This window comes from Lolium rigidum, chromosome 3 (assembly GCF_022539505.1).
Source record: "Lolium rigidum isolate FL_2022 chromosome 3, APGP_CSIRO_Lrig_0.1, whole genome shotgun sequence".
In the NCBI taxonomy this organism is placed as follows: Eukaryota; Viridiplantae; Streptophyta; class Magnoliopsida; order Poales; family Poaceae; genus Lolium; species Lolium rigidum.
The window spans coordinates 238,485,886-238,495,770 of NC_061510.1; the positions used below are offsets into that span (position 1 = coordinate 238,485,886).

The 9,885-nt window shown below is 40.3% G+C and overlaps 1 protein-coding gene across 1 annotated transcript; it reads left to right on the forward strand.

Annotated features, from left to right (window-relative positions):
• The first annotated feature begins 239 nt into the window (after nt 1–239).
• On the forward strand, nt 240–9,072 carry LOC124696220 (probable receptor-like protein kinase At5g18500). Its single transcript, XM_047228979.1, has 9 exons — nt 240–302; nt 4,867–5,079; nt 6,152–6,828; nt 6,960–7,064; nt 7,186–7,308; nt 7,726–7,896; nt 8,032–8,161; nt 8,294–8,503; nt 8,611–9,072. Exons 1-9 carry the CDS (start codon nt 240–242, stop codon nt 8,752–8,754), a joined length of 1,836 nt encoding a protein of 611 aa, XP_047084935.1. The 3' UTR covers nt 8,755–9,072.
• Nucleotides 9,073–9,885: the final 813 nt, after the last annotated feature.

Consider the following 9,885-nt stretch of genomic DNA (forward strand, 5'->3'; position numbering starts at 1 on the left):
TGCGAGCACATAACGAATGGATCCAAACAATGATTTTCGCTCGTTATTTTTAACGAGCACGAGCTTAACAAGCCGAGAAACGAAATATGTACCTTGCTATATGGCAATTATCCAACATTAGTTAGCTAAACAAGTGAAGTACCTCACGAGACTTGTTTTATTTTTCTAAAATAGCTTAGAGAAATCAAAAGGTTCATCCATAAATTGTCCTAGGGATGTAAATTGGTCAATATCGGGCCATGGCGAGCCAATCCTTCCAACGCGTCGCACCACACAAGCAAAGTCTCGCGGACATCGTGCATGTGAGAGGAGCATAGGACGTTGATCCATATGCACATAAGGTTTGTGTTTACGGCCCCACATTTTTTTGCATTCATCACAAACAAGACCCCATCCTTTTGACTTCCTACCTACATTCTCAAGGAGAGGTGTGTCAGTGACACATAGCGATGAAGCTAGACAATGCATGAGAACTCAAAGAGTATTGACTAACAATTGCAGGCCCTATATTGCTACAGGCGAAGACTTATGCAATCGGTGACGGTGCATCGTTCAAGATGCAAGCAGTGATCGATGGTTTTGGGGATTTCAGCACTAGCGTCAGTGCGAGGCGGTCCGCAATACCATCTTCTCCGAAGTAGAAGATGCCCAATTCCGCCCTTCTTTGCGGAGTTGGATTCTCTCTTCCAGTGGTGTTCGCATTCTGTCTATTTGGATGGAATCTACGTTGGGGTTCGTTTGGTGGTGTCAGTGGTAATATTTGTCTCGCGGTCATCGTTGTGGTCTTGGGCTGATGTGAGCCGAGACTTGGGCTTGTAAACAACTTCTATCTAACAATGCTATGAAACACAAACTTTTGTGTTTTCTCGAGAAAAAAACACATCGATGATCATCAGTTCATCGGAGATGGAGTCTTAATATTCATAACTTGTTGAACTCTCACCAATTTAATGTAAGATTCTTCACCAATTGACTCTCTTTTACGACTCAAAGTTGGGGTTTGGGGATCACGGTGATGAAATTCTTTTTGTTGGACAATTTTGGTGTTATTTTGGATGATTATGACTATATTTTTGGGTGTTGTGATGATCGTTGAAGCTTTAGCCTCTTATAGTATTGAGTTGATAAATGCATGACATAAAAGGGGGTTGAGGGTTAGTGTACAAGATTGTTAAACTACTCATAGGTAGGCATCTATTCCAGGGAAATAATATTATGTTTCTAGTAATCAAAGAGGAGAGCATGTTTTGAAAAGTAAGATTAAGAGAGCATTCATGCTGGGGCGTAGGGAGGGGCGGGCAAGGGTCAGACCCCCCCTACTAATGATCCACCCCCATATGGTATGGAGAGGGCATTTAGAACTAATCCGATGACTACATGTAGTTACTATTTGGACATTAGCAAAGGCGTATAGACCTAACTTATAAACACACAACATGGTGAATGGTCCAAGCACAAGAAGGTTGGCCCACAACTGGAGCATTTCCTAGACCATGAGTGAATTAGACGCACGTCATGCACTAGATCCGGCGATCTAGGAATTCCGTCTCCATACTTATTCCGCACCGATCAGTTTCAATCAATTATTTCGCTACCCGCGTTAGATGAGCGATGATGTATGTATATCCTACATATATATCATCAGTTCCGCAGTTGATTGTTCAAGTTAAAGATATTTTCAGATCCATCAAAATTCGTGAAGCCATTTCTTCACAAATTTGTGACAACTTTCTTCACATGACTTTCTACATTAGGTATAGAATAGTTGTATAGTATAAAATTTGACTATCATATTCGCTTGTGCGATGTGTCTGCTTGGTGTTTCTCGAATTAGACTTTTGCCACACTTCTTTAAATAAATAAACCATGACCATACTTATGAAGTTCAAATGAAAGAAAATGTTCTGGGCAATAACACAAGCATGGCCAATAAAAAATAAAGCAATGGGTTTGCTTTTTGAGCTACATTCAATGCTATATTTATATTTTATGATATGCTACCCTTTTTGAAAAAAAAATTATTTGTGCATTCTCTAGCTCACCCCTATGTTCGAATCCCAGCTCTTCCATTGCATTCATGTTTACCTTCAATACATCATCATAATGAAGAGATAAGAAATGATACGAGGTTGATCAAGAAAAAGTGAAAAAGATTAGAGCAAGTTGTAGATGATTAACTAAGTGAGATAAAGTGATTTCGTGGTATGGTAAGATATTGTCAATTACGTGTTGTGAACTAACATGTGATCTATGTGTACATTGTTTTGTTTCTCTATCTAGGATTATGTATCTCTCTATGAGATTGCATCAAAAGGAAGATTTCATGTAGCCCATGGGATGATGACATCAAGTGGTGTTGCTATACATCAAGGTTGACACGTGAAAGTTCATGAGTATCTTGAAGAGATTATATGCTTGAATCTTGTCGTACATTTGGTGATAATGGACATGTGAAGATATAAAGTGAGGCTTTCTCATAATAGAGTATGCGAGAGCAATTTTCAAGTCTACACCAGGAGACCACAATCAAGAAAGGTTTTCCAACTTCACGCGGGCATGATCATCATCATCTACCTAAAGTGGAATGTGCAAGTAAAAATGTACGACCTTGACAGGTTTACTTTTCTATCGGTCTCAATGTGGTTGTTGGAAAACAGGGTTATAATATCAATAATCGTACTATCAAGGGGGATCTCTAGTTAGTATCTAGCTTGATCACATTGTCCATAGATAGCTCACCGTTTGCATCCCTAGCAATCCATTCTTAGTTTTATGTTATCCATGTGAGATTTTACAGCTTGTTGTTATCTTCAATATAAGCTCAAGTTCATCAAAAACATATTTTGAATTTACAAACTTGTTGATTTTTTGAATGTTGGAGGTTTTGCTGGTTCCATATTTGGAGTTTATCCTCCTTTGTTGTTATTTGGTACACTCAAAGAGCTAGATCTTGTTTTTATCTTTCCAATGAGCCTGAGATTGTCAAAGTTGGTGTCTCGACTCGGGATATGTTTTTTTGTTGTACTGGTGACCTTGGAAGTTTCGGAGCAACCTCTCAAATAGTCCAAAAAGTTGGAATTCGGGCACCCGTGTGTGCCCAAGAAGTTTTAAGCCCATCTGGATGTTCCGAACATCACAAAAAACTAAGTAATAGTTGGATTTGGGGGGAGGGGGTATTTAAGGGGCCTTCTTCCCTTATGATTCCTAAGCTTTTGAGCACCTCTCTCTCTCCTCCATTGGTGATCTCTAAAACTTGGGTTTCTCTCCATCCCTCCCATGTGAAGGGGGACCTACTGGATCTAGAGTGTGGAGTAATATGACAATCTTCTCCATTATTTATCTCTAAATCCTCCTTGGCAGTGTTGTCATTGTTGACACAATTTTGCGATCTCTGTTTTTGAGATCCTCAATGACTACCACCAGAAAGGGGGTGTGGCCACCATTAGTATTTGATAAAAGTGAGTGTCTCCAGATAATATAGCACTAAATATCGTAGACTTCTTAGAGGTGAGAGGTACAAGAGCGAGTCTCAAGGAGGAGGAGAGAGAATTGAAGGGAAAACCGAGCCTTTCCTAAGGGCTAAAAAGAGTTGGGGACACTTTGGATAACACGGTTGAGAAACACATGAATAGAAAAAACGCATGAATCTCACTAGTTTGCATTGGGAAAATGGATTATTGAAAAACATAAAAAAAGCTTTAGGAATGATCATTTGGATGAAACACATGAAAAACAAAAGAAAGATGCCTTGATCCTACGCACTTGAGCCTAAAAATGAGAATGAGGCATATGAATCCAATCCATATGAATTTTGTTAAGCATATGTTGTTGGTGCACATTGTTGAGCCTAGCATAAGTAGGTTTTATACTTGATAATTAGAGGACTACTTTACATTCACATCTATTCAAGGTAGAACCGTAATTTTTTCAGATTGCATATTCACCCCCTGTAGGTGACATCTAGGTTTCAGTTGGTGCATCGATCCTATAAACCGGCTGGATTATTAGGAGAGCATCCTCTAGATCCCACTCTAGTAACAATCATACCGAGAGGGGGAGCAACATCCTTCGACCACCACTTGCAAGCGTCTAAGAAAGGTCCTAAATGGCATGACGTCGTTTGCCCTAGAAGCAACACCACACCACACCTAGCCCTAGACCAACTATGAACATGACAAGCCGATCTCCTAACGCATTCCTCCACTTCAACCAAGGAGGAAGTTAGAGGTGAGTGAACAAGAGCGACTCTCAAGGAGAAGGAGGAGAGAGAATTGAAGGAGAAAGTGAGCCTTTCCTAAGGGCTAAAATGAGTTGGGGCCTCTTTGGATCACCCAGAGAACTACATGAATAGAAAAAATGCAGGAATCTCACATGTTTGCATTGAGAAAATGGAGGATTGTAAAACACAAAAAAAAACTTTAGGAATGATCGTTTGGATGAAACACATGAAAAACAAAAGAAAATGCCTTGATTCTACACGCTTGAGCCTAAGAAAGAGAATGAGACATTTGAATCGAATCCATATGAATTTTGGTGGGATTATGTCTCTTTTTCGTAATAAATATATATTGATTTGGGTACACCATTCCATTAATCCAAAGGCAAATCATATGAAATTCCTACAATCCAAGATGCCCCTTAGTTTTCCATTTGGTGTGACCTTAGATCATGATGTTTCATCAGTATCTGAATTGCATTGACTTATCGGGTTCAAAAAGGTAAATATTCCGCTGCTCACCATTTCGAATCATTTTAGTAGAATTTATTTTATTTGGGAACGTTGGTTGCAGCAGCAAGATGTACCGTCGTTTCGAGGTGGGAGCGTGTGCTTTACTTTGCGTTTACCACTCACTTCGCTTCGCTCAGCTGCTTTCTTCTGCGTCACTCCCTCGCCTGACCGACTCGCTACTCCATTCTCGCACACTACCAACCACGCTGACAACTCCCCTTCTCCTGCCGCCACCACCTTCCAATTCCATCTCCAAATCCCCTTCCTCCCCATACATTCCCCCATTGCAATTCCTCTTCCTCGTCGTCTTCCTCCGTTGCCGCTGCTGCTGCTGCTCCGCTGGATCCCAGGTACCCTATCCGCCCCAATTCCCCTTCGCCTTTCGTTCTTGGAATGCGAGTGTGTACTTGGATCTCACTCATCCTCTAGTTCCACTTTTCCTACTCTCCCCCCTTACCCCCTGCCATTATCCCAATGCTCGCGCTGATTCAATTTCGGCGCCCAGATTTCAGCCCGTCAAGAAGATTGTATTATGTTTACCTGTGGCATTTAGGATGTTCTTGGTATTTGATGCTAGCTCAAAGGTGTAGTCTACCCCCCATCTGTTCTAGCTTGCGTGCGCCTAATTGCTTTGGCTGTACCATGAACCTTGGGCAAATTCCTCCTGTTCTAGGTTAAGTTGTCGTCAACCCAAAATTTGTGTTTCTCTAGATATTACATCTGTGGCGTTCATAATCGAGGACGTATGGCTGATGTTTGCTAGCACCGATTTTCTTATTCTAGTGCCAATGGCATCAGGCTGTTTCCATACTTTAGTTAGTTATTTAATCCTGCACCCTCTTGGATTGGACATACTTAATTCTGAAATAGCAAGTAACCTCTAGGTATGGGAATGGTAGTTAGCTGGTCAGGTACCTTAAGTTGATCTTGGCCAGATGTCATTGTGTTCTGCTCCCTTCTGCTTAAATTATACTCCTACTACTCGTTAAGCTACATTGTTGCAAGAACTTAATTTGCATTTGCCTCCCCTCTAAATGCATACTGAACTCGCGAAGATAGAGACTTTTGCTTGGGTTTGTCTTGGTGGTTGCAATGTAGCTTTCTCATTACTTTCTAAATCAGCAAACAGTTCCAGTATTTATCTTCCTACAAACACTAGGATCAGCTTGAAACAGATAATATTAAATGTCCACAGAGGCACAGACCAAACATTGAGTTCTCTCCTCTTACTCTATCCAAACCATAATGATAAATGTTGTTTTGCCATATGCTGTTCATCTGGTTACTAGGTATTCCACTCCAAATTCAATCTATTTATTATTGCAGCACATTCACGATGCAAAACACAATCTTTTATTCTTATGGTCCGGGGAAGTGCGTTTTTGCAGTTTTGAATAACTTGTTCTTGTTCTTTCAATGTAGGTACTTGATGATAACAAGATGTCATCAAACTCCACGCTAACAGAATCGCTTCATGAGAAAACAATCGTCTTTGGACTTAAACTATGGGTTGTCATCGGGATAGCTGTTGGAGCATCCCTCCTGGGTGTTCTTCTTATCCTTGTTATATGCCTTACCATCCAGAGCTGGATCAGGCGGTCACGTAGGGCATTCAAGGAGCTGCCCATGACCCAGATACCTTCTGCATTTAAAGATATCACAGAAGTAAGGGTGCCTGACCATTTTTCACCCAATGATTTCGTTGTACATGATGGGCTTCTACTCGCCATTGAGAATGGGCCTGTTGAATCAACGGATAAACATGCAGTTCAGTTGGCTCAGGAGGACAATTCGAGGCATATGGAAGAGAAGAAAGTTTCAGGTTCTTTTTGTCATGCTGATGGCTGTGACGGAATTCAACCTGTTTCAGTCGGCGATCAGCCTTCAGTACATGCTACCGCTGATTCTGCGCCACTAGCAGGCTTACCCGAGTTCTCTTACCTTGGTTGGGGCCATTGGTTCACTCTAAGAGATCTAGATGTTGCAACAGACCATTTTTCAAAGGATAACGTAATTGGCGAGGGCGGATATGGTGTTGTGTACCGTGGAAGATTATCAAATGGCACCCCAGTTGCTGTGAAGAAAATCCTTAATAATTTGTGAGTCTTCCTATAACAGAATTTGGGTGATGAAATGGACATCCATGTGTTTATTGTGTTGACTTTTTTACTGGAAAGTTTATTATGTTGCCTCATTTTAGCTTTTACAATAATTTCCTGGCTTTGTGCAGGGGACAAGCCGAGAGGGAATTCAGAGTGGAAGTCGAGGCAATTGGTAATGTACGCCACAAAAATTTGGTCCGGCTTTTGGGGTACTGTGTTGAGGGTATCCAGAGGTCAGATTAAGTGTTCATTTTTTCTTCTTCCATTTTGTCTATAGCATCGCTGTTATGCTTTGATCATTATAGCATCAAATAAGTTCTTAGCATGAATTGCTTGATTTGTTTGCATAAACAGGATGCTTGTGTATGAGTTTGTTAACAATGGGAATCTTGAAAGTTGGCTCCACGGAGAATTGTCCCAGTACAGCTCTCTCACATGGTTAGCTCGCATGAAAGTTCTTTTGGGGACTGCAAAGGCGTGAGTAACTCTTTCACTAGACTCGTTTCTTTTCTTAGGATAGTAATGCACTCTACATCATTGATTCATTGTCAACTCCCAAGATTTTATCAGTCGTGACGGCATCTGGGTTTAACTATTCTTAGTTTTTTTGAACTATGTTGCTTAGTCACCAGTATGTATATACTGTTGTGAACAGAAGCAAGTTTAGAGGGTAACCCCTAACATCTGATTAAAGGAAGGGTTGAGACCACACAAATTTTAGCCATTCTTGTTGTTACCATATCACAGTTGACTACTGCTTTTTTGTTGCAAGTATACTAGGTTTTTAGTAACATGGTGGTGCTCTGTTCAGTCATTAGTTAGTTCTTATTTTCACCTAGCATCTTGCTGCCCTCGCAACATCAATTTGATACAAAGTCCACATTTTCCTTGCAGCCTTGCGTACTTACATGAGGCACTTGAACCAAAGGTTGTGCATCGTGACATCAAGGCCAGTAATATCTTGATTGATGATGAGTTTAATGCCAAAATATCTGACTTTGGTTTGGCCAAGATGCTTGGTGCTGGTAAAAGTCATATTGCTACTCGAGTTATGGGTACCTTTGGGTAAGTTTTTCATGCCACAGTATATATGAGTCACTTTCTTTTTGCATTTTCCAAATTTTGCCCATTATATTTTGGGAGAAAAATTGTGGATGCTAGTATATGGTTTTACTCAACAACTTTTCTATTTTTGTACAGCTATGTCGCGCCTGAGTATGCTAACAGTGGGCTTTTGAATGAAAAGAGTGATGTTTACAGCTTTGGGGTTCTTTTATTGGAAGTTATTACAGGTAGAGATCCAATTGACTACGACCGCCCCCCAAGTGAGGTAATACTAGTAAACTCTTTCTGTAATTTTTAAGATCCTATATCTCTTTGTTTACTCGTTATTTTTTTTATCTCATATCTTAACATACAACTCAGAGCCCTTAATTTCCAACACACTGCTGTTCACCTGTAGGTAAACCTGGTTGATTGGCTTAAAGTGATGGTTGCCAACAGACGGTCTGACGAAGTGGTTGACCCACACCTTGAGAGAAGACCATCAACAAAGGAGCTCAAACGTGCCCTTTTGACAGCTCTGCGGTGTATTGATCTGAATGCTGAGAAGAGACCGCGGATGGATCAGGTCGTCCGGATGTTGGATTCTAGCGAAGCCATACCCCAAGAGGTTTGATTCACAAAAATACCATCCATATAGTATCATTGTTGGCATACCTGCAATTCATGCATATGCACCATCACAAAAGTTGAGCACTCGAGTGATTTGATTTGCAGGAACGAAGACAGCGACAGAACCGCGTATCTGAAAATACTGAAACGGCACCATTGAGGGGCAAGAACAGCATCAACAGGAGTGACGACCCTGAGCATGAGGAGAGGCCTCCCCGGTCAAAGAGTCGTACATTTTCGGTCAAGTGAGGTAAAGAAGAGAAGGAAAGCCTAAACATCTGAAGATACATATAGAGAGATACCTGTGCAAGAGGAAAAATCATTGTGGAGAATTCTTCTGAATATGATAACAGACTGGTTGATTCTTTTCATCCCTCAGAAGCAGGGATTTTTGCATTTATTGATACATGGAATGTACAGTGGTGTGTATGACGGCTGAAGGATGTACAGTACTAGCTTGTAAAAACGTCTGAAAAGCTCTCTGCTGTATGAGCTACAGACTTTTCTTATCTCTACTATATTGTACACACCAAGAGTATAAAAGCAAAGAAAGAAAATTTGACTTGTGGTTGGTTGTTCACTTGTCAGCATGTGTTCTTATGTATGAATTGAATTGTTCAGATTGGAAAATATGCTATTTCACTTGACTGTTGTTTGTTAACAAAGAGGAATGCCCACATCCTCGAATTAAAATGATTCTCTATAAGTTTCAGAAATAAAATTGGTTTTAGTTCATGGAAAGCATTGAAATGTCACCACATATTCTCCCTCCTCATTTTCTTCTTTGAGTTCCGAAAAAAGATGAAGTAACTTATAGTACATCTAAGCCAGGCATGGAGTTTTGGCTTTGTGGTCTAGATGATCCCGATATCAGGACCAACCAATCATGGATCTGGGTCCATGCCAAAATCAACAAGCTCCTAACAAAACCTCCTTTCGGAAAGATGTGTGTCATGGAGAGGTGCCTGGCCTTTGAGTATTCGGTTCCGACTTATTTTTCAGCACTGTGATGATCCAAATACTTCGGTGGCACAAGTGATCAATTGTTCTTTTGGACTACGTGAGATGCGCGAATGGGATGAAATGAAAAAAATCCTTATGTTCCGAAAAGTCATATTGGATCATGGGCACCAGTGCTCTCACCGTATTAAAAATTCGAAAATTATGTTTATAGTTTTAAAAAATTATGTAACAAAATTCTAAAAGTACCTAATGATGTACCCCACTAACCTACAAAATCTCAATTTCAAATGTTTTGTTTTTTGACCTATACAAAAATGACAAAATCTGTTTTCTTTTTGTAGATTTGAATCACTATACTCAGATCTATGCATTTGTTATTTTTGTGCAGCCTAAAATACACATTATTTTCAATTGAAA

What these genes read in the sequence shown, in the direction of transcription:
- LOC124696220 (XM_047228979.1), top strand. Translation starts at nt 240, where the DNA reads ATGGCGAGCCAATCCTTCCAACGCGTCGCACCACACAAGCAAAGTCTC. An exon ending in GTCTCGCGGACATCGTGCAT is followed by an intron (nt 303 to 4,866) that starts GTGAGAGGAGCA and finishes CGCTTCGCTCAG; the next exon opens with CTGCTTTCTTCTGCGTCACT. An exon ending in AAGAAAATCCTTAATAATTT is followed by an intron (nt 6,829 to 6,959) that starts GTGAGTCTTCCT and finishes GGCTTTGTGCAG; the next exon opens with GGGACAAGCCGAGAGGGAAT.